This window comes from Lepeophtheirus salmonis, chromosome 8 (genome assembly GCF_016086655.4).
Source record: "Lepeophtheirus salmonis chromosome 8, UVic_Lsal_1.4, whole genome shotgun sequence".
Taxonomy (NCBI): Eukaryota; Metazoa; Arthropoda; class Copepoda; order Siphonostomatoida; family Caligidae; genus Lepeophtheirus; species Lepeophtheirus salmonis.
Window position 1 is genome coordinate 20795576 of NC_052138.2, and position 25822 is coordinate 20821397.

Genomic DNA, 25822 nt, shown 5'->3' on the forward strand with positions numbered 1-25822 from the left:
TTTTGATAAGATTTTTCCTGAAATTTAGTTTTCTTTGCATTTTTTTAATAGTAGAAAATTGTGGCGCAAAACAAAAGGCGTCTAATATTTTCATCTGTCAAAAACAAACAAACAGTAAAATGGCAGATATTATCAACATTCGTTGTTAAACTGTGTATCCATATAAAAAAATAATTTTAATAATTAACTATGAATTAAATTCTGAACTAAAAAAATTACCCCACAAACATCCTTATATGTGTAGTTAATTATGTCCGAAGAATTATGCAAATTTAAAATTATGAATATTAAATGAAAAAAAAATTATGTTTTTATATTAGATATGAAAGGAATTAATGGATTTTCATAAATAAATCAAGAGTTAAATTGCATTTAATTTAATTAAAAAATTTTTTTTTCCCAAACCAATTTTTTCCGGCAATATTAATTTTCGACGGAAAATATACGTTGTTCAATACTCAAATTTAAAATAGCAAGTGATTGTATTTTTCATGAAAAAATTAATCAAATCCGGACTCGAGTGATAGACAAAAATCCATCTTTACAGCTATGACCAAATGCATATAATTACTATCAGAATTATTAATTACATCCGATAGTTACCGGCATTGGAAGGAGTCACAAGGCGTCGACAAAGAGACCAACTTTGATTTGAAAAAACTAAATTAATATAATTTGATGAGCCCAGGAGTACTTAAGATCATTGTTAAACCTTATCTAAACATAAATTATTTTTCTTTTAAATTTTTTATAAAGTACTTCCTGCTTTTTTTTCCTTTTTTAATATGAATGGGAATAAACGCCTGCCAAATTTCATTCCTTCTATTTAAGACTTTTTATATTAGCTTTATATAGTAGACTCCCTTTTTTCTTTATACTCTATTGGTATGATACACATACATCAGGGAGCACAATATACATTGTTTTTTAAATGAATTTTCTCCTAAACTAATCATCATTTAAAAAAAAAACAATGCTAAATGAAAGATATATTTAAAAAATCGATATAATCGTCTTTTGCATCAATAACGGCCTCGATTCAACCTCAAAAATAGGAGCAGCTCTTGATTACAGTCTCCTTTGGCAGATTCTGTAGTTGCTACCTGATCCTGGAAATGGCTCGGATTTTGTGTTCCAGGAGAATGTATTGGTGTTTAGCTCAACTGCACCCGACACCTAGAAATAGATGGGCTTGGATCCCAAATCTGGATACCAATTGAAAGTTTTCTTTGCAGTCTGGCACGTTGTAAAGTCCTAATCACCTCCAGACCCCTTCAGTTCCTTTCTAAGCTTTCAGATAAAGGACCTATCTAGGTGTAATAAATTTTCAGTCTCAACATTATCTTGTTCTGCGCGAATCGCTATAAGGCCTTTTCCACGATTGTGTAAGTGGTATTTCGTAGATCGATACGAATTTTTAACTGAAGCCAAACATTTCTGGCTTCCCGCCCGAAAACGACAACAATGTCCTACTTTTGCATGTGTAGTTGTTGCAAGCTATAACATTTCGTTTTTAAACAAGGGCAGCACATAGTATACTTCACCCTAAGACTATTTTTCATAATTATAGATAAACTTGCCTTTATTAATATAGATATATAAAACCTAGGCATTTTTAGTTGAATAATAATTATGCAATTTGATATGTGTGTATGAATTTCTCTTTTAGTTGGAGCACGGCTCTCTAGAGTGCCAATAATTACAGCACTGGTGTTTGTATTCCTACAAAAAATCAAAGTAATTTGATTGAACTAGCAATGACTCTAAATATAAATAACGTGTGTAACATTTATTATTACAAAACAATTAATTTCTTTCTTCTTAGTTATCTATATACCTAGATAAATAGGCAGGCTTATATTTTTGCCTCAATCACTATTAATATTAAAGAAATAATCAATGGCAATTTAGAACTAACATAAAATAGGTTATTTACTAACTTCACATTATATTAATGAGACTCCCCAAAAAAAAAAAAAAAAAAAAAAAAATCGTGGGTACCTCTGCATTTTGTTCGTTATTAAATAATTGTACCTTTTTTATTTGATATCGTTTTTTCTCCTTGCTCCCCCCTCTCTTTCCTCGTATATTATATGTAACTATTAAGGATATTGGATAGATAATTAATTATTAGTTTAACAGGGATTTTTTTTTCTTTTTCTTTTACAGTTAAGAAAATAATTTATTATGTACATTGTACAAACACTGGTCAACACGGATTTGTAGCAAAACAATGACAAACAATTTTCTAAATAGTAGTGTTGAATGTTTTGTTTTTGTGTGTGTATGCTTTTTTTAGACAGGCAGTGACAATAAAATTGAATTAGAATATCATCCCTATCTACAAACAAGTATTTTGCTGAAGGAAGAAGCTAAGCTTGCTCCTTCTGCCAATACAGTAATGTAACTTTGGCAAACTTACTGTATCGCTTTTCTAAAGTAACGTCAGGAGTATAACTTTCCAGCCTCAAAATAAAAGAAAGATCAAAATTCAAGATGAAATAAGTAGACTGGTTCATAGGAACCAGTTTCAGTTCTCCGAATAATTTTAAAGTACAAGCAATTCTTAGGAAAATTGAAGAAATAATGTACTCTTGCAGATACCATGAGGTATCCCAATACAAATAGAAAAAAAAGTAAAGAGGAAGCTCAATATTTTGGCTATCTTTTCAGAAAACAGATAACATTTTTATTTTTTTGATTTAAGATTTTCTACATCCAAGAATCAAGAAATAGAAGGAAAAAAGGCTCCTCTCTATAAAATGCAACCCTTTTTGAAAATTACAAAATGGGACACCTTTTTTACATTATCAATGAATATAGTTGCTTTTGCCTTAATGGACAGTTCCAGCCTGGTGTAGAATTTTGCAGAATAGTTCTCTACAATGCTGGGCTCTAGGGTAGCTCAATATCAAAGTCCAGGGAAGAACATTCACAGTTGTAGGGAGGCTAAGAGTAATACTTTTCAAGCTTGTTTAGGAGGATTTTGCACCGGGTCACACGCTTTACTCGATCCAAAGGCTTCAGACCCTGACGAGGAATTATTTTATGTGCATTAAGGTTTAAGTCTTGCTTCACCAATCAGCGCAGGTTAGTATGGCTGCTGTTAAATTCACGAGCAATTAAGTCACCTTTCCTCTTCTGCCTTCTGTGTTGCTTTTAACTGTTGATATTTTTATAAAATAAAATGGACAAACCTCTGAGAAATCTTGATGAAATTTTATGAAATCGGGGATTAAAAAAGGTTAAAGGTAAAATAAGGTCTGTATATAATACACCTTAATACGAAAGAAAATCAGTGGTATTTTAAATAAATCAAATTATTTGTTACAGAAAATCTCTTTCAAATGGAATGATTTTTACCATTCATTTTGCTATGGATCGATTAGGGACAAGAAAAGTAAGATAATTTTGGGAAAATGTCTTATCCCTGAAAATATAATATTTAATTTATTGACTACTAATATATTGATTCAAATATACAACAGTAGTTCACCTGTTTCTTTGATCTTTTTGAAAAGATAATTGTTATTTCTATAAAATTTGTTTGTTGTTTAATCTACAAGATATTCTACATCAACAATAGTATTGTCATATGAATAAGCTATACTAATAATAATAAAATAAAATCTTCCATTAATTGGGCAAAACTATTCATGGAAGATTTTTCTTTTAAATATATTTGATTGTTCGATTTTTTAATCAAACGGTTTCTAAAAACATACAAAAGAAAGTTGTAGATGTTATTTAATCATTTTTACTTAATGATACTTTTTATCAAACTCCTACAATAAGTCATTAAGAAGTGCAGTCGATGAAAAAACAAAGCAAAAAAAACTACAATTTTTAATTACCCCCAGCATGTATTACATAGAATGTACTTGATACATGTGTTCATATGACGTTAAACTTTAAGGAAAATATACTGCTTCTGCAAGATTTTTATTCGTTATCTCTTTGCATGCAAATAAGACTGTTCTGCTTTCGATTTAATATTTGTTTTTTTTCTCTGGTTCATAATATATATTCACCTGGTTTATTAGTAGAAATATTGTGCACATTTTTTTAGCGGTTTAAATGACCTAAAATTTGCTGAATGACTTAGAGTGTCCCTGTTTAATTAAACATACCATATAAAACAAAATCATAGTTGAAGAAATAGTTTTTAAACAAAAATGGAGGAACATTATCTCTGCCAAAGTGAGTTGTTAATAGTCCTCAGACGAAAAGATATTGGAGCAAGAAAGAAAATAAAAAAAATGAAAAAGGAACAATCATATATATTTTGTATGTACCTTCTAAATTACCTTCAAATTTTCATATTCTTATTGGATTTTACTTATATGTATATGGAGATGGGATTTGTGTAAGCCCGCAAGGAAAAGGCGGAAGCAAAATACTGAATTAAGATTTTTGTTAATATCAGCTGTCTTTTGATGATTTTGGGGGAGAAAACGAATTACTGCTATAAAGAGGAGAACTCTCTAGATTTAAAACGCATCAGTGTGGGGAAAATATTGTAATTTTATTTAAATTGATATATATTTCTTTCATTATGGATTTAAAAAAAAATTATACAATAAATAGGCAAGAATTCTTTATTTAGAGAGATATGTGAACACTCCCAAACGAAATATTAAATAATGAACAAAAAGAAGAAAGAGCACATACCTCAACCGTTTTTCCTTTTCGAATCGCTAAACTTAGTGTTTTCTTTACACAGATCCCTTCTTTACTTATATATTACGGACAATCAAAAAAGTAGAACATTATCTTTCATAAAAGGGGGAAATTGTACATCCTTGAGCATATTTTACCCCCCTTAAATTGTTAAAAACAAAGTGAGTTAAATATTTTTAACCGATAAACTAAATATTATAAAATATCATAAGTACATTTTTGACTCAATCGCTACAATTAGCTTAAAAATGCCCAATTTTGTGTCGAAAGTAACTATTTTATAATTAAAATACCGTGCCAAACAGGTTCCTAGTAGCATCAAATTTTAGGGCATGTCATTGTTTGACCGTCCCCACCAAAGAAAGTTTTTTTTTGAGTAAAAAAAAAAGTATATGAATCCGAAACTGGGACAGTCTAACACACATGTACCTATATTTGTCCTTGCCATCATGATAAATTGTTGAAATTTTAGTAAGGAAATGAAAATAATATGTACACACATGCATAAGTGCTTGTGTATAATGTATACCTATTCCTTTGAACCTTTGACCTGTGATGTATGAGTGGAAAAAAAAGTAATTGAATAGACATGAATTTGTTTTTTTGATACTTTATTATATCATTTGCCATATTAATACAAAAAATGTCAAAGAGATATTAAATTATAAACTTTATTTGTTTTTTGTTTAGAGCTACGTCAATCACTCAAGAATTCACTTATTTAAAAGATGAAAATAGTCTGAGTATGAATTTAGAATGCCAAAAGCTTTTTTCTCTTCATTTTCGCAGGTATTTTTTAAAAATTGTGAATTAATAATGATTTATCACATTTATCTACAGCGTTATAGTTCTGCCCAAAAAGTGGGCTAACCTAAATAAGTTTGGCTGCACATCATATTTTATCTTTCTATCTCGAAATTGGAGACAGCGCAAGGTTGAATTTCAATTATCGCAACCTTTTAATAAAAAGGAAATAACTAGAGGAGATTATAAGTTTGTCTATTATAGAGAGTTTGGGAGGGGAATGAGAGGGACTTGGAGTGGACCTGTGGGCTGAAGTAAAGACCCCTAGATCCAATAAAAGTCGTAGTGCCTTATATAATGAAATGCAATCTTTTCTTTTCTCATTCCTCACTACAATTATTCACTCCCTTTCCACCCTCCAAACTATTCAAAAGAGACAAACTCACAGCCTCCTCCTCATAATGAGACCTTCCATCTACTTTAATGATCCTTCAAAGTGCTAATTGTACAAATATCTTGGAAAAGTTAAGATCCAAAACCTCCTCCTACTCCAATAATATATTCTTCTAGTGAAGTTCTTTCTTATTATTGAAAGGTTAGAATAATTGAATTTCGACTTTCCACCTTCTCTGTCTCTGATTTTGAGATAAAAAGAGAAATAACAAAAAAGGTTTCAGAAAAATTACCCATTGATAATAGGTACAAGATAAGTTTTATTTGGGGTTCGGTCCTAAGTGGTTTTTTTAAAGAGCGTTTTGGTCAAGACACCAGTATTGGACTGTGGGAAGAAATTGAATCGTTTTCAAATCATGCTCATTTCGATATAACTTTCGTACTTTCCATTGTTGGCATGGTAGGGGGTTTCACACTATAATAACCTCTATTTCAACATTTGTTTAGCACTAACTAAGGTTTAATCTCTGCCCTTCAGTACATGGATTGTTTTACGATACAATTTGTACAGCATGGTCCTCTCAACATTAATCATTGTCGCAAAGGTACAGCATTTCACCATAAAATAATTTCATTTCTTCCTATTTTCACTGGATAAAGAAACGCTTTGAAATCCAAGAGAGATATTTTTTATATATTCATGCTCAGGTTTTATTTGCTTATATAATACCTTTAGTAAAAGAAAATCCATTATTTTGATTTTTTATAATTTTGTTTTTCATTAATTTTTACGTCCATGGAAATCCAAACTGTGCTTACATGACGGTAGGACTCGACGATTTCTATTATTTTATCCATCTTTTCGGCAATTGGTTTTCCAGAGGGTGTTCTATCTTTGACATCAAAATGACCGAAATTGAATCGATGAAACCAAAAATTTGGCGTGATTGGCTGTTACAGTATCAGTACCGTAAACACTACTCATATGCTGATCTGCCTGGCTAGTGGTCTCGCTTTAATTGAAGAAAAAATATAAAATATGGCATATTTCCTCTGTGTTGCTAGGCATATTTGACATGCGCTCAAATAATTATGAGACAAACAATCACTAAACTGTCTTACAATTTTTTTGTAGAACGAAACTGTATCTTTTTGTCACTATTTAGTGTAGCCGATCGCATTAATAAATTAACTAAATCCATCTATTGGAAAAATAATCGGTTCATTTTACTATAGCTATTATTATTTTTTGTAATCATGGTTGATGAACTATTACTTAAACTACTGATGGTAAACAAATAAATTGCTTTACATGTAATATATTAAAGTAGGTATATTGTAAGTACTTAAATATATATAAATGTACCTGAGCTATATTGCTTGCCAAATAGCATATAATATACATTATATATATGACTTACATAAATGTTATGTATATTTCGTGAAATACAGTGATTCAAATACTCTGTATTTTATTTTGCATATTTAATCAGGCCAAAATTTGCACAAAAAAAAAAATATATATCAAAATAACAAGCCTGACTCATTACTTGACTTTTAATAAATTAACAATTAATATGTTTTTTTTATATTTTATATTAAGCATAAATTTTATGAAGGGTTCTCATTTAAGCCAGTAAACACATTTTCAAATTACGGGATCCCGTCATTAAATTATGAATATTGTGGTATTGAAGTATTTTTTTTATAGTATAACTGTTTTTCATAAATCGTCTGATTAAAACTCTGAAGCTAAATTAATATTAGTTTAATTTTATAAATGATTGTGTTCAGCCATTTTTTGGCAAATGCACGTTCCTCAATACTCCAAAGCAGCAGGATACCGACCGACCATGTTTCCAAAAAAACTTAAAAATCTCGCCTCTGGAATTTTATCACACGCCCAACTCGCTATAACTTCTACAGCCTGATTGCCATGCATAACAAAAGAGCTTTGTTGCTGCGCCCTGAATAGTTGTTGAAACCAAAACCCGACCCATGGGCAAAAAGTCAACCAGGTATGTATATGCAATATCAAAATAAAGGCTATAATATGTAGGGGGAAAAGTAATTTCGTATTTTTTGCTTCATTTCAATGTTTTATAAGAAGATTTATAATCATCAAATTGAAGCCAAGTATGCCCCATTGCCAATTAGAATCCATATTCAATATACCCTTCTCCTTGCCCCTATTTTCAGAGGCCACTATTGAGGCCAAATGTGTACCTGCAAGGCGTTGGTCATAGACAGAAACAGGTGGTAGTCACTTGGTGCCAGATCTGGACTGTAGGGTGGATACGTAAGAACTTTCTATCTGATCTCCTGGAGCTTTTGGTGCGTCATCAAAGATGTGTTAGGCCTAGTTGCCATTTTCAAACAGTCTAGTTATTAACAGTAAAGGGCAGAATTAACCAGAAAAAATCGCTTTAATCACTGATGTGCACGATCCGAAAGAGTATCGGCCCCGTATGCATTTTGTAAATTGTCTTGGTCTCTTTCTACGGATTGTTTCCTTTCAGGTATTAAAAAAGTAAAATATGGCGAATTTCTTCCTTAAAGATCTTACTCGGCGCACAATAATTCATGATTAAAGCGGCCAAATGCAAAACTATAAGCGGTTGTAGTATACACTCACATCTTTACAACGGCGTATCTTATGATCCGATGTGACCATTAATGAACAAGATAGAGTTAGTTAAGAAAAGGGCAAGAATTACGAAATTATTTTTCCCCAACTAAATATTACTAAATAATATTGCAGATTTTCCTGAAGATATAAAACAAAGAAAACCCTGGGAAAACATCATCCCGGTATCCTTGGAGGTAACTTTTAATGTATGTAGGCTCTTCATTTTGTCTTTCACTCAAATTCAATATGTCAGAATAATCTAAAAATGATTGAAAATATATTTTGCAAATGTTGTAATAATTGACATAGTGTTTTAAACAATTCCCATTCTCCCAAAACAAATGTTTGATGATTTTATCAGCTAGTATGAAAAAATAATTGAATGGAATGCTTGTTAATGCATCATGTGCCATAAAAAAACCAAAAAAAAAAAAGATATATAATATATAAATGAAGGCATCCATCAATAATTTTCTACAACTCAATAAGTCCCTATCATATCAGTGCTACTTCATGCTATTTATTAAAAAAAGAGGTCAATAGTAAAATAAGTGCCAATTGATATATGTAAGTTCGTATGTATGTATATGGAAACTATTTTCAAGACAGATAAGTATAATATTTAAGTAGACGAAGGAACGTTAGCTAAAGGAAAGTTTTAAAAAAATGTAATATTTTTTCTAGGGTCATTGACGCTTTATGATTTGGAAAATAATAGTCAAACATCAAAAATCATCATCATAAGAGTGCGATGAGGGGAAAAATCAAAAAGATGATCTGCATGCATGAGAGATACGCTTATGATATATATTGATGACACACTCATAGTTTCTAGAAAATAACAAACTATTTTAATGGACAATCTATAAGAGGGTGTATTGTATGGTTGTATTGGTTCTTAATATGCACTTAAAATCGACCCCATCTTTGCTGTTAGTCCTTCAAAAAATTCAAGTAAAATATAGAGCCCTCTACAATGCATTATTTTTACTAATATTAAAGTACCTTTGTTTACCAATGGAATTAGTTCAGTAACACTTTAATTGTCTTTAATATAGGGTAAGATTTTGTATACTGCCACTGGCTGATATCTATAATCACATTACCAAAAATAATTCTGTAAGATGGCCTTTGCCCTCCACTCGAACATGTCCTTCAGCTTTAGGACGGGAGATTTTAGAATAATTTGCCGAAACAATTTCATCAAAAAGTACAAAATAAATTTTAATATGTGTGTAATTTTGCCCTAATTTTAATTTTTCAATTAATAAAAATCAAGGACTATAACTAAAAAAACAAACAAATAAAACAAACAAATAATTTGAGGACTTTTTAAATAAATTTAATCCATTTCTTCCATGACCTTTACAAAAGATAAACAATCTATAAGAAAGTTTCAAGTAGATTAGTATCGTTTTTTTATGGAGACTTAAAATCAGCTCTGTCCCTGTTATCGGTCTTTGAATAAGTCCCAAATTTTAAAATGCCCTCTCTAAAATGCAAAATCATTTTCACTCATATTATAGTGAAGTACCATTGTTAACCAACTGAATAATTTTGGTAAAACTTTATTTATCTTTTATGCATCATAGTAGTTTATCATTATTCTTAATTAAGGCCATGACCCTGCAACCCCCAAAAGTATTTTTAATTCTAAGAAACATGGGTGAAGATTGACCAGTAATGACGTCACTGATTGATATTTATAATGACATCATTAAACAAATATTGTTTTTCCCAATGAATTTAAGATTTAGGGTGGCATTGAAAGGGACATATATTTTTTTGGGACCGCTTAATTCCTAGTTTTAAAAATAATATTCCAAAATCAATTTTGCCGAACGGTACAAAATCAATTTTATTGTGATCATAGGCGTAGATGATTTGAACATTTTAGGAAAACATTTTCAATTTTTCTCATTGATTTACCTAATTCAATAGAAATTGAGGAATGCTTTTTTGAGGTTTTTGTTGATCCTTGTTAATTAATTTAATAATAAGTATGCTTCTATATGGAAAAATAAATCATATTTGATTTCTATTTTTTGGTTTAAACTGTTAATGGTTCTTAAGTTCTTTTTTAATTCCATATAACTAGTGTTTTATGGTAATACGATTAAATAAACCATTTAACTGTTATGTTCATTAAGGATTTAGCTTATCAAAAAATTTAAATGGTTTATGTGGTGCTTAATTGGAAAATAATAAATTTTAATTGTCGTTCTGTAGTAAATGGTTGAGTCCATTTGAAAAAAAAAAAGAAAAGAAATGGAAGTGTAGATATATTTATTTTATAAAAGAGTTTTTGAACAAAATAACATATTTTAATTTGAATCGTGTGTCGACAATTTCGCCGAAAATATAAAAAATAAATTTAGTTAACCACATCTGATTATGATTCATGTTTTTAGCAATAGTCAGGCTCTGCAAATTCTGTGATAATTTCTTCTAATAAATTTGAAGAATGTTACAGAAAAAACGGTGTCTTCAATTCTTCGGTTTGAATTATGGAGAAAAAAGTTAATTCTCCAGAAAAGAACAAACCAAAAGATTATGCCATTTTTAAACTGTGAAACACTTATTCCAGAAAATAACACATTCATTTTGTAAGGGAAGGGGGTAATTAAGAGGAATTCTCATTTCTGCAGCAGAAGATCCGTTTATATTTTATCCTTCTCTGAGCAAGATACTTGATACGTGTTTTATAAGAATATCGGCAATTATAAAAATTTCCAAAAAATTAGATGGAAATAGTTCTTTGTTTGTTTATTCGTTCTTCTAGTTACTTTTTCTTAATCTTTTTTTTTGTGTTACTTTTTCTTTTTTTATAAACTTGTGGGTAGTCATTTTTGTTATAATTTTATATATGTATGTTGGGTTGATTGTAGTATCGGTTCTGCTTCTTTCAAAGAAAATAATTTAAAAATTTAATCTTTATTTACAGGGTTCGAGGAAAAATTTGCCAATTAGTAAAGACAACATTACTTGAGAACCAATCAGCTGATTTGTCTACTATTGGTGTCAAAATGTTCAATGCGTCATAGGCTTTAATTATTGTTTACCAGTTGGTAGCGATAGCATCACTCTAAGTGCCCAACAAAAGCCGATATGTTCAATGAGAGAGATCGAAGGTGCGCCGCAATTCAGATTATGCTTAGTGATCATATGAAATTAAGCAATTCTGACATCGCTGGCATTCTGAAAATGCCAGTTAGAACTGGGAGCAGTCTTAGGAAGCAACTGGCGGAGTCGTAAAATCCGATGGACATTGTTGAGAGGAAGACCAAGGAAGAGAAGAGCACCAGGAACGTCCGGGACGTCGACTTCATCAAGAAGGTCCAGGATGTCATCGACGAGGACCCCAGCAGTCCATGAGAGCCATGGCGAGGGCCCTGGGCGTGTCTGAATAGACGTTAAGGGCCTGTGTGAAGCATGACTTAAAGTGCAAGTCATACAGGCGTCAGACAGCCCAACTTCTGATAGAAAAAACAAAAGATTTGCGCCTTATCAAAAGCGTCAGATTGCTGAACATGCTGAAGCACCCAAAGGCTGAATTGTATTTTACAAATACAATTCAAAATAACAACCAACATGAGTAAAAAAATTCTCCTAAACTAAACATCCGATTTCAATGAAAAACAATACTAAATGAAAGGTGAATACAAAAATATATATTACTATTGAATATAATCGGGTTTGACGTCAATAAAAGCCTCGACTTGTCCTCGGAAATGACAGCCAGTCTTGATAAAAGTCTCCATTGGTAGATTCTGGAATTCCTCCCAGATCCTGGGCGTCAGCTAAGATTTTGTGTTACAGAAGGAATATTTGGCGTGTCGCTCAACCACGCCACGCACAAAGAAGTATATGGGCTTAAGTTCCACTGAGCTTGGAGACCAAACACTGGTTTAACAAGAACATAAAAATCTGACAACTAGGTCAACGTTTTCTTTGTAGTGTAATATGGACCAGAGTCATTATCACCCCCAACTCTTCCTGACTTTCTAGAGAAAGCACTTGTCCAGGTTGAAGAAGTTTGCAATCTCCAAAAGGTCTCGTCTGGTGCGAATGGCAACAAAGCCACTTCCTTTTTACGATTGTTTAATCAATAACTTGTTGATCGATGCCATTTTTTTAAATGACGCCAAACACTTTTGGGTACCGTCAAAACTACAAACAATATCCTACCTGTGCACGCACAACTGTCACAGACGCTGAAATTTGGTCGTTAAACGATGGTTGTACGCTGAACGAGGTGTGTTCAAAAATCAAAATGGAATGAAGTGCTCCAAAACACTTGAAATGTTGACAATGGCATACGGCGAAATTGTTCTTTGTAAAAAAAAATGTTGACAGGTGGTACAACCACTTTCAAGATTACCGGGAAGAGGATAATGATGAGCCATCTTCTGTATGCCCAAGTATAAAAAAAAGCTGAAGCAGTGATGAAAATGGTCTTTGAAAACCGTCGAATGATTATCAGTCAAGTTGCAGAGGATATTGACATTTCGATTGGCTCGAACAATATTTATTTTTTTCAAACTTCTTGAGAATGAAACGAGTGCTTGCGAAGTTTGTTTCGAAGCTGCTTAATTTTCACCAAAAGAATCATTGCATTTTTTGGCCAAGAAAACACACCACAATTTTACTTCAGCCATGATATTAATCGGATTTGGCCCCATGTGACTTTTTCTTGTTCCCGAAACTGAAGAAACCTATGAAAGGACGGAAATTTGCAACGATTGAAGAGCTAAATACTGCATCACTGAAGACCTTCAAGGCTTAACCGAAAAGTGTTTATGAGAAGTACATCGAGGATTGGAAAAAGCGTTGGCACAAGTAGTATTTGTAAAAATACAAAGTCACCTTATTTTTTGAACACACCTCCTATGTTACGAATAGATTAACAAACTATATCAATTTATACAATAAATGATATTTGACAAATAGTTTCTACTTATCTACCATTATAATGGAATGTACATAAGGAAATTATTATTTTTTTCTAATTCTAAATCCCCTTCCTCATAAAATAAAACAAAAACCTTCATTTGTACATAAGTTGCTTGTTCAACACTAATCAATAGTTGGGAAAAAATATATAATCAAATATTTTTTCCATGTTGTCACTTAATCAAAATACTAATTTCGCAAAAAACAAAAACTATTAAGTAACAGTCATAAATTCTTGAAAAAAAAATAAAAAATCTATGTAAGGGGTATTTTTCATGCAGAATCCAGTTGTTGTTAATAATATATCCTTATTTGCTTACGTAGGCTTTAATATTTGATAAAGTATGGAGCGGCTACTTATTATAATTGACTTTTTTTTTTTGCACAAATAACCTCTGCATTTTTATGACTTTTATATACAAATTTATTTATATATTGCAATATTTTTTTGCAGGTGCTAATATTTCCCTATGTCCTGTGAACAAATTTAAAAATAGCTCTCTTTCTTTCTTTTACCTCCTCGTACATCTCAAAGAAATATCATGAGGATAGTTATGATATCTAGGAGGTTGGTAGTGGATCCTTCTCTGGTCGCAATACATTTTACTGCCAAACCTGTGTATGGGGAAAATGACAAAATGTCATTTGGACGATCTCTCATTTTTGGTCTCGACCGTTATTCTCGTAAAGTAATAAAACGGAGAATAAAAAAATAAAATAAAAAAATGATTCATACACCATGTCTGCTTCAAGGTTCTCAACTATAATCCTTTGATGCCTACTTTATATAGTGTGGCCTTAAGTTTGGTAAGGAATATATATATATATATATATCATTAGATCTTTAAAGATCTAATGAAGATTAATAAGGTGAGACAGCTTGTCTATAACAACTTCGAGGATAAATGCAATACCTGAAACAAAAAAGGGTTCTTCCAACGGGAAAAATTGTGTTGAATATTTTTATCTTCATGATGACCTTTGTTTCAAGCCAATTCTCGCTAAAATATAGTATATTTTAGCATCTCATTGCCGTAATCACTGTTTTGTTATTTAAAGTGGAAGTGAGTATGACTTGTCATTAATACACAGAGAAATACAACAACTTTTAAAAATGTAGGAGACATATCCCCAGTGATAAAGGCCTTGTATCGACAAACAAATTTATTTAAATGTAGTAAGTATACGGGCTTGTTTGACTCCGTACCAACATCAAAGTAATTCTTGTCAATATTCTTGATAGATAAGAAGTAAGATTTGTGATTTTTTTCCCTTCCTCTCATAGCTTCTAACAGCTCAACTGATAAAACATAGTGGCAGGTAAGAGTCTCTCCTCCCAAACTTTGTATAAATTATCAGGCTAGCCATGCAGATTTTTTTTTTAAACAGAGATACTGGTAGATTATATTTTTTACAACTCTAGCCCTAAACGTATTTTTCATCATAGCTAACCAAATTTAATTCAATATCTTAGCTGTCATGACGTTTTATTAGAATATCTGCAAGCAGATAAGAGAGGAAAAAATAATAACAAATACTGCTCCGATGTCAATTTTCAATTCTACTCTGATTTGAAAAAGGACTTATCCTTAAAATTCTCCTTTAAACCTTCATTGTTACTTTCCCTCATTCAAGAGTACACTGAATTATTAATTAGATGTTCATTCAGCCAGAATAACAAATAACTATAACAGTTTTAGAAAATAAACAAACCCTGTCAACCAATATATATTATGTAGGCTCTATTTTTTTGCACCCTGTTTTTTGAAATATTTAATTTACTTTTCGGAAAGAAAGTCATACTTATATAAAAACATAAATATATGTATTATGAAAAAAAATAATTAGTAGGGAAATGCTAATTCCTTATACTTTTATTCATAACAATTTGGAAGGAATACAAATCACGAAATGTTATTAAGATTTTTAATGAATATTTATTGATTTAGTAGAGAAACAAATTCCTGCCTACATTTTCTTGTTGTTCACTCTAAAATGTAATATCTAATATTTTTCTATATTATATCTTGCACTTTCTGAATGCATTACTTTCCCTTATTCATGCAAATTAGACTCTTATAATATTTTACCCATAATGAGGCAAAGCGCTACGAAGTGTACGGTACTTATAATTTTTTTTTTTTTTTTTTGCATTTAATGCAATGCTATCATCTATATTGCTATATTCACTAATGCTATTATTGTCTAATGACTTTTTTCTCTCCTCATTACTTAGGTACTGCATTATTTATACATTTTTATGGTAATGAATGACAAGATAAGTAAAGACGGTATGTAAATATGAGTTTAAATATTATGTTGGTAGTATGTTATTACCGGTGTATTTCCTACAAACGTTTAAATGTTTATTACTAGCATATACATAGCTAAATAAAATATACTGAGCTTTTGATAAGTCATAATTGATGGAACTGTAAATTCTAGGCACTTTCATTAGGTAAAAAATTATAAATTGAAAATTGACATATTAACTCTGAAAATTTGCAAAATGTTTGGAAGGAGAGCAGCTTATTTGTCACTAAAACCAACGTAGTAACTCTGAATTTTTTTTTTGTATGATATCAGTTACAAGGGACAAGGTGGTGGAGGAAGAAATAAAAAAGGACACTGACAGGAATTACTCCGTTGTCGTTCCTCAATTCTACTTTGAGTCCAACAAGAATTTACAATTATAACTCTGCAAGAAATCCTCAAGGTTACTATCTGTCTTGTATGAGGACTCATGATTGTTCAATCAGATTTTGAATATACATAAAATAACCCATTAAGAAAGAAAGTTCATTACTCAGGAATCAAATAATAAAAAAAATGGAAAAGTAAAAAAAAAAAAAAAAAGAGTTACTTCTATAGAGAGAAAATATATGCAGCTATGAGGGAAATAAATACATTTATTGCTAGAGTTGTAAAAAATATGACCTAACAGCATATAAAAAAAACGAAGTATTTTTGGTATTGATACCAAATTGCTTTTTTCAAGACGCTGAGTTAAAAAATACTAACTTTAAGTTAACAATTCAATGCAAAACATATAAAAAAACAGTTCTGCAAATACAAATACACTCATGGCTTAATAACGTTGGTTTATAGCTGTAAAAGTGCTGTGGAAACACACAAGGTCATAGCTGGCATTACGTTGTTCTCAACTTCCATTAAAATTATAAAAATTTTCTTTGCAAACGTTGATGTTTAAAAAAAATTAACATAAATCTAACATGTTAAAAATGAATTTATATTAGAATAATGATAAAAGGTTTATATAAGAAAATCCTAGACGTATAGGTACAACACAATAACTTTAAGTAAATCAATCAATCAACTACAATGAAGTCAAGCTAGTATCAGCAATATGTGTATTTTTAATCAAATTCACCACAAAAGTGATGCAATTTTTAATCCTTTTAATTTTTAACTTCTATAGAAATGAGAACTTTCTACATTAAAAATATCTATATTTTAATGTGAATGTCTCTGTGTGTGTTTTTCTTGGAGTCACGCCCAAACCAATGAATGAACTTCCTGAAATTTTTCATGTAGATTTTTTAGGCTTAGGAAATGGTTCTGGTGTCATTTTTTGCACTTGAACACCATTACAGCTTTAAAACAAAAAAAAAAGGAGTTTTAAACGATTTTTTTTACTAACAAACGGATATTTCATATATAGCAAAAAATAAAGATTGCAAAATTTTAAAAATGATTTTTGATGCATATTGGTATTTATATTTACACACTTTTTGGTACGGAAGTTATAAAGCTTAGAGAAGAGACAAAGGATTTTTAACAATAATATGAAAGATTAGTAAATGATAGTTTAATTTGAATATTTTTTCTTCTCTAAATCCTATAATCTCCTTTGAAAATAAACAGAGGTGTTACGAATTAGTTTTAATTTCTTAATATACAGGCCAACGTCGGACAAACACACTCTATCTCTTTATAAAAAAAGGTGCAAAGACAACATCAACATGCAGGGAGAATAATTATTAAAATTTTATGGTCTCTATTTTTTGTTTTATAAATATTAATAAGAAGAACTCTTAATTAATTTTAATTTCTTAATGCTCCCAAAAACGACAGTCAAACCTAATCTAATTCTAATTATATATATATATATATTACAATTTTATAATGTATTTTAAATGAGTCAGTGACTTGGATATAAGAAAGATAATTTATTCCTCATTTGTAAAGGGTTGAATTATATTTATTTATCTATCGGAGGATATTAAATAGTGCTTACAAGGTTTGTTTTTACCCTCATAACATTATGTGTGAGATTAAGACTAGTGGAGAGAATACTATTTAAATCCATAGTTTTATAAGTATAACCAATCATATTTCCAATAATTTCTTCTGTAAAATAATTTTCAAATTAATGGAACTCCTCCAGAATATCTAATTTATGCCAAAAAAATGGAAAATGAGATTTTTGCACATGCTTTATTTTCCCAGGCATGGACTACATAATACCAGTATACTGAACAACACTAACACCAGTCGTTTGTCTTTAATAAAAAACCCAGTTATTTTACTAAACAAAATAACCATTCCTACCGATATGTAATTTACAAACATATAGTTTCAATATTCTTATTTTGAATGTTAATATCTTTATATAGGTCTAATAAATTTAAAATTAAATTAATGTCAAATATTTTTATGTTTATCTTCATTCTCCTGCTTTTTATATGACTATATGACTGGCTGACACACAAAGTAACATTAAAAGTTATTGGGTTTAAAATAAATGAAACAATATATATATTTATATATATAAAGACAAACTTGTTTTATGGGTTACATGAAATAATTTACTTTCAATTAAAATAATAAACCAATTTTTCACTACCTTTCATGAAGTTGTTGCTATGTTAAAGGCTTGTAATATACTATATAGATGCATATTTGTACCTAAATTATGTTAATGTATGGTAAATAAATTTGGTAGTTTTGATAAAATCTCTATACTTTTGTGATTGATTTTTTTTTCATGTTTTGGAAGAAATGATGTTGTATTTTTGAAATTGTAATAAACACTAAATTTAACAAAAGTGCCTTCCACATTTTTAACTTAAATAAAATGGAGATTTATAACATAAATATAACGATACAACAAAGGATTGAACTATAAAAATCTACAGTTAATTGCAGGAAGTAGCGGCCTTTTAAAAACCAACAACTTAAAATTAAACATTTTGTTGATACATTGTATTGCCAGACATGGGTCGTATAGTAGCAGTATCCCAAACACCACTAGTACCAACCCTTTTTCAATTATAAAAAAACTGTGTTCTTACTCAGAAAATTCCCATTCTTAACCATTGCCTAATTTCTTTACATATAGTTTCAATATTTTTATTTTGACTATATTTTACCTCTATACATGACATGTTTGGATCATTCGTAATATATTAAAATTGCACAACTAACGAATGGAAAAATAACATAAATACATTTCATGTATTTTTTCGAATATGTAAACTTCCTTGATGAAATTTGATATGTTATCTAACAAATTTAAAGTGAGTTTGTATTTTTAATCATTAAACCTTGATTCAGAAAAGATTTTATTTATTTTTTTTCCCTTGTTTATGTGGAATAAATTCTTAATTTAGAAAAGTTTTCGTATAACAAAGATCATTTGAAGTTCATCCCAAATATAAAAAAAAAACCATATCACAGCTTTGAAAAAATAGATTCACCTATATAAAAATGTAGTGAATGGAATTGAATACAAGCTTTTAAAATGGCTGTTTATTATTATTTTTTTGTGAGGCTTTGATCCACATAGATGGAGGGAAATTTATGTCGAATTCCCTCCATATGTCGTCTTGCTTCCTCTTGTTCTGTTCTTCTCTTTTACAGAAATCAATACTTTCACAATGTAAAGCTACATTTGCATTTAGTAGCTGTTACAAATGTTATTATAAGTATCAATGAAAGAATTGATTTCTTTTCTTTTTAAAATGTTTTCTACGTGTGAATTCATAATTTAAGTAGTAGTTAGAGAAAGGAATATTAAATATTGTAGAGGATATATTATTTATAAATTATTAGATCATTATCAAACAGAACACGTTATATACAGAATGCTCTTACATTTTACTTTTTCATATTCATCTTTGGGATCGATGAATACTAATATGCCTAAGAACATTCTTTAAAACTTCAACAATTATAACGAAAGTTTGTGAACAACTCGGAAATGAAAAAAGTACCATCCTCGAAAAGTTAGATGCATGATGAATTCAGAATTGACATATAGAAGACGGAGCAAAAATATGATTCATAAAAGTAGTTTTAAGATTATTTCGGACCAAGGGGGGATAAATACTCCATGTATGCAAAAAAATTGATAAAATCATTATATATCTATAAAACAAATTTGAAAAAGAAATTTACTATTAAATTTTTCTATAATGTTTAGCTATTTGAACATAAGATCTATTGCTTATTCTTTCGTTTCCATGATATAAGTATAGTGCAAATTGTATTGCCCCAATTAGAACTCCAAGAAGTCTACGGAAAATGTGCAATAGGTCACTAACATATTGAATTGCTCTATTGAGCTTGTCCGTAAGGTAAGAATGATCATTAACTCATTGATGACAATATCTCTACGAAGGCAAGAGTGGTAGGACAAAACAATAAAGAAAAAAAACTTCTTGATCAAAGTGACCATTTAAAATTGAAGCAAAAAAGTTCCAAGAGGTGATGAATCATTTATTAGACAATGTTCAAACAAAAAATAAGTATGGGTAAATGATAAAGGATAATAACATCTCTACGAAAATCTTAAAAATAATTCAATTAAAAACAAAATAATTCGAAATTTCCATTTCCATTCATATCAAACCTCTCAAGCACTTCGTGGGATCTTAAGACGAGTCTGTCCAAACCAATAGGTACTTTTGCTGCGTAAAGAATAATTAACACTTTAGTGATCAAGTACTTTATTTTAAAGTGAAATCTATGTGTAGGCGGTGATATTACAAGGCAATCTCCAATCGTTATTGCTGATTTTTAATGTTTCTTCAAAAACTCAGTGGTCATGTGGACTAATCGAACCACTTCTGGGCAATCCCAAAACAGATGTCTTGAAGTACCTAGACTTTACTTACAGAATGTGCAGGATCTCTCTTTATCTTCCACTCTCTGATTTATTCCTAAAAAGGGTTGAAGTAGCCATCCTGTAGCGAAACCACTTTTCTTTTGAGTACATGGAAGGACTTCATTATGTTTTTTTGAGTACTTCTTCTGACGTTTACAACCTAATTGAGGGAAGCGTTTACGCACCAAATCAGACGGGGAACCCACAATTTGGCTTTCAATTGCTTTTTCAGGCACTTGAAATAAATATGGTTTCTAACACCATGTAGGACGGGATTGGAGGTTATAAAACTTTGTATAATTCGGCATAGAGAATTATATTAATTCTTTGAATCTGCAAAAACGGTATTGGTGTGGCATCTGTGGGCTCACTCCACAATTGTCTGATGTCTTAAAGAATTCCTCTCTAGTGTCCAACGTATCGTTGAATTTCAATGGTTCGTCTACGCCCAGTATAGGAAGAACAGGTTCCACAATATATTTCCAATAATTGGTAATTTATTTCCGGTAAACACTAACTATACTTGAAGACTACAACAGCTTTGCAGGACCTATGAAAATTCTTTTGTTGAATGGAACCCGTATTACTTTTAATATGGTCTTTCAAATATTTTTGCCCAGAATGCCCCACGATGAAATTGGAGCATACTGGCGGCTCTTTGAAAGATGTGTTTTAACATATACTTTTTAATATTATAAGTTATAATTATAACGAGAAAATACTATTACGAATTTTGTTCTGGATAAAGTTGATTTAAATCTTAATATCAAAAACTTTACCATCATTACATTTACTTACATTTGAAGGTTGACAAATTAAAAAAAAAAAAAATATATATATACTTTACAAAGAAACTGATTTTCTTTCTTAACCAATTTCATTTTTTAGAGAGAACATGACTTTGTCTAATTTGTAATTTAAATTTTTATTGAAAGCTTTTTAATTCCTTCTTTTTTTTTTAAACTGCAATGGTTATCTTATTTTTTATGTCATTCACTACTGCACATATTTTTCACATAAAATTACAAATAGTGTATAGATTAAAATTGAAGAAATCCTTGTAGTATGAAAAAGGCTATAAATATGATTAAAAATCCCTCAAAGTATGATGAAAATTAATCTTTTTTTTAACCTTTTCTTCATTATCTTTTGAATATTTTCAGCTATATAATTTATGTGTATTTAAAATAAGGCCTTAATTGCTATTAAGTAGAAGGGTATTACTTTTGCAAAGAGGGTATGTATAATATATGCTCAATAAAATTAACAAAAAAATCAAATGATATTTTGCAAATGTATTACACATTTTTGATAGTTAATAAATTGATGTATAAGTTAGAACTGTTTTCAATTAAAATTAAACAGTTTTACTTATAAATATATGTATATTTTATACGAAATTTTTGGGTATTACTGTATATTAAATACGTTGAAAGTGTAAGGCTTCAAGAGTGAAAAGAAAATTGTATTATTCATAAATTTCAATGCTTTTTCATACTTATGAATACAGTATATACAAATAATATTGAAGAATCAATATTGTACTTAAATATATTCAAAATCCTTTTTATGGGGATATAAATGACCAATAATGGGTTTTCTTCTTTCTTTTGGACTTTTATTAAGGTAGTCTTCCAAAATAAGACCGAAATTAGAAGTGAATGTACATATGAACAATTTTCGAAATTCTTCAATTTTAATAACACTGTATGATATCTACATACAGTTGATTTTTTAACTTCACACATCCTCGGAATTAAAAACGTGTTTCATAATATATTTATCGTTATTTTCAAGCGCCGAATGTAATTCTAATTTGATTCTGAAATTAATTTTTCATTATGTTGATTAATAGAGAACTGTCTTTTTGTATGCTCGGCCCTTTTCTACTTTTGAAAAAAAAAAAATACCAAAATAAAACCAATTTAGAGGAGATCTGTTAGAAATCTTTTGAAATATTGTTTCTTTTTCAAAATTGTATAGAAAAATAAAAAAATATTTACCCTAAATTGATGTTTTCATCTTTTTTAATAAAAAGAAAATTGCAGAGAACATTAAAATACCTCTAACTCTTTATTTTGTCAAAAACCAAGTGTTAATCCAAAATGGCTGTTATTGTCATCATTTCTGAATATTTTAGTCACCATAAAAAAAGAATACATTCGAAAATCGAAAGAAAATTGAATTCGGAATTATAAAAAATACCATCTTCTTTTTAATGGTGAACCCTACATATTATGAAATGAATAGTTGTATATAACTTATATTACTAATATATGCAGAAATCTTACATTTTGCATGGATAAGACAAGATATCATATTTTATCGAATATTCATTTTATTTATCAAAACTCAAAAGAATGCTGGAAATTATAGGAGACTTTAACATGGTAAATATTTCAGTCTTTATCGAGAAGACAAAAAAATGTGAAAGAAAACTTTGTAAACAAATTATCAATAGTTGACCACAGATAAATTCTAAGTTTTTATGAACCATAACACTTCAACTATATTTTACATTATTTAGAACTTAGCCTGCAAATATATTTTATTTAATCTGTAAAAACTTTTTTCGAAATTATAATTCCTCGTTAAAAATTAACTAATGAGGAAATCGTTTTGACTTTTATCAAATTTTGGGAAATAATTATCAAGATTTCAATGAGTGTTTTTCATGTTTTTCTACCCCCAACCATGAATATAAAAATGGGAGATATTTTATTCGGTATACACTATGCCTTGTTTGATAACAGTTTATTAATATAACATAATTTATCCTTTATTTAATACTTAAATCTTCAAGTGCTATTTTAGATTATAAATTCAGAGGTATATAATATAATAGTGGAAAAGTATTTAATTTGTTAAATGATACTTAAAGTATGAAATGTAACAGCTTTAAGGAACACATAAAGTTGTATATACAGCAAAAATATCAATTTTAATGTTGGTGGTTGCTAAACATCCTAGTAAAGTACTGTCATTTAGATTTTAAGGGTAGTTACGGAAGGATATTCGTTTTATTTATATAACTCCTCTCTTGAATTAGTATTTGCATTTTTAATCCTTTATCTTAACTATTAAAATATTGAGTTTTGTTCCTTTCTTGTACATAAACAAAACCTTACCTGAGTGAAAAACAAATTGTGACAGAATTAAGAAACTCTGAACTAAATGCATCGTGTGTTTGTTGTGTGTGAGATTTAAAAAAAACAACAGGTTTCACGTCATTGGTTTTTATCTTAATGTAGTAAATCATTCATTTCCAATCCGTTTTCTAAAATGTTCTCTTCAGCTTTTTTTAAATGTGAGAGAAAAAAATACAAAAAGTTCTTTTCTCTAAGATGTTACAATAGAAACTAAAAGGTTTTTATTCAAAAAAGTCGTTCTTCTCCCCCCCCCTCTTTCGTTTCTCCCGCGAATGGTTAGAAAGGGAATAATAAACACGCAAGAGAAACGAACCAAAATAAAAGCATTTTATTAGAGAATTGTCAAAGGATGTTGTTCAGTGTTCATAGTCTTGGTGTGAACACTGTTTATTATCCAATAAAAGGGACTTCTGCATATAGTAATATTAATAATTATCATCACATCGATATGAATATGTATGCCCTATAATATCTCATAACTGTATATAAAATAATAAAAACTTTTGTATATTGCAATTTTCTTTTGCTAATGTTAATGGCTATGCTGACTCATTAAAAAAGATTTTGTTAAATGAATAATAATCTTTATTGAAATGATATTGTTGTTTTTTGTTATTATATGTTATGTTTAGGGAGACATATTATGGCTACAGAATACAATAAACCCATGTCGTTAGTATCGAATATTATTATTGCATTTGCAATAATATGTAATTATTAATGAGTATTCGATGTGACGTTATACAAAAAAAATGAATCTATGTCTGTATTTGTTGTGCAAATTTTTACTTTTTGAATATGGGTTGTCTACTATTTCTCCATAAAAAATCATATTTGGCTTGCTCTAAATATTAGTATTAAGGTGAAACAAAAATAATCTTGAACGAAAATCAAGAAAAGAAACACCAATCAGTTTTACGTCATACTCCTCAATAACTCATAAACTCATTTAGGTCAATTATAACCTTTGTATTCAAATTTTAAGCATGAGTTAAAATGTTCAAGAATGTTATCTATATCGTATAACTTTTATTTGATTTATGAAGTTTTATTTGACTCTGATATTTCCTTTCAAATACATCAAATCTAACAATTTTTATTTTCTTATGTATTTTCTTGTTCTTTTAATTGGTCAGATGGAGTTGCAGTGTTTAAGTATAAGTAAAAATTAGAGTAATACACTTACTCCACCGGATCTCAGAATCATCTTTGGAGTCTATATAAATTAAGTGTATTTCTTTCTCTTGGAATGAATGGGAGATAGAGACGTTGTAGTCTGTGCTTTTTAGTACATCCAAAGGATTAATCACGATAAATTGTTGCGGGAAATTGATGCTAATTGGTAAAAGAATACAAATGTAATTTTTTCTCAATTTGAGAAAAAATTTACAGCCTGCTTTTGTGTTGACACATGGTTAATTCCATATCCAATCATCCCACATATCTAGATGTAATTATAGAAGGCTATAAATTTTCTATAATACTTAAATTATAGATTGTTGAATCATTCACGGATCTGAGAAAGGTTTATCTTTTAGTTTAGAATTATTTGTGGATAAATATGTTACAGAGCGATGTTGACCAGTCTTTTGATTTTACATGGATGGTTGTTATAGATTCTATTGTTAGAAAATATTTAAAGGCTATACAAGAAGAAGTTTTTCATAAATTTCCATTTGTATACATCCCGTTGCAATAAAGTTGAAAAATAACTAGATTTCTTAAGGTAATGAAGTATTAACCTTCAATATACTATAGCTGATTAAGATAGAATAAAATATATATTATTGACTACTTTTTAGTGCTATAAATCGGCTAAAGTCACTCCTGCATCTTTCTACCGGGTATTGCTTAGGCTAGCAGACACGCTAGATTTGAAGTGTAAATATGTAAAATAATAAACATGGATAAAAATAGGATGAGAATTGCAGCATTTGTAACAATTAGCCCATTTGTGATGAAGAATTAAAATAATCGTTAAAAATGCTTACATTAATTTATTAAATTGATAGGGAAATAAGCAATACTCCAATTATAATATGTAAATTACAATAAATACAATAAAAAATTTATCAATTTTTTCCCGAAACACTAAATACTTTAGTGAATTCTTTAGAGTCACAATTTTACACAATCAACATAAAT

The 25822-nt window shown here is 29.5% G+C and overlaps 1 protein-coding gene across 1 annotated transcript in view; it reads right to left on the reverse strand.

Annotated features, from left to right (window-relative positions):
* LOC121123339 (limbic system-associated membrane protein) overlaps window positions 1–23890 on the reverse strand; it is a 133045-nt gene extending 109155 nt beyond the window's left edge. The window contains exon 1 of the mRNA XM_040718457.2: window positions 23657–23890. Within this exon, the coding sequence (XP_040574391.1) occupies window positions 23657–23708 (52 nt within the window). The 5' untranslated portion in view covers window positions 23709–23890. The remainder of the gene's footprint in view (window positions 1–23656) is intronic.
* Between the last annotated feature and the right edge of the window lie 1932 nt (window positions 23891–25822).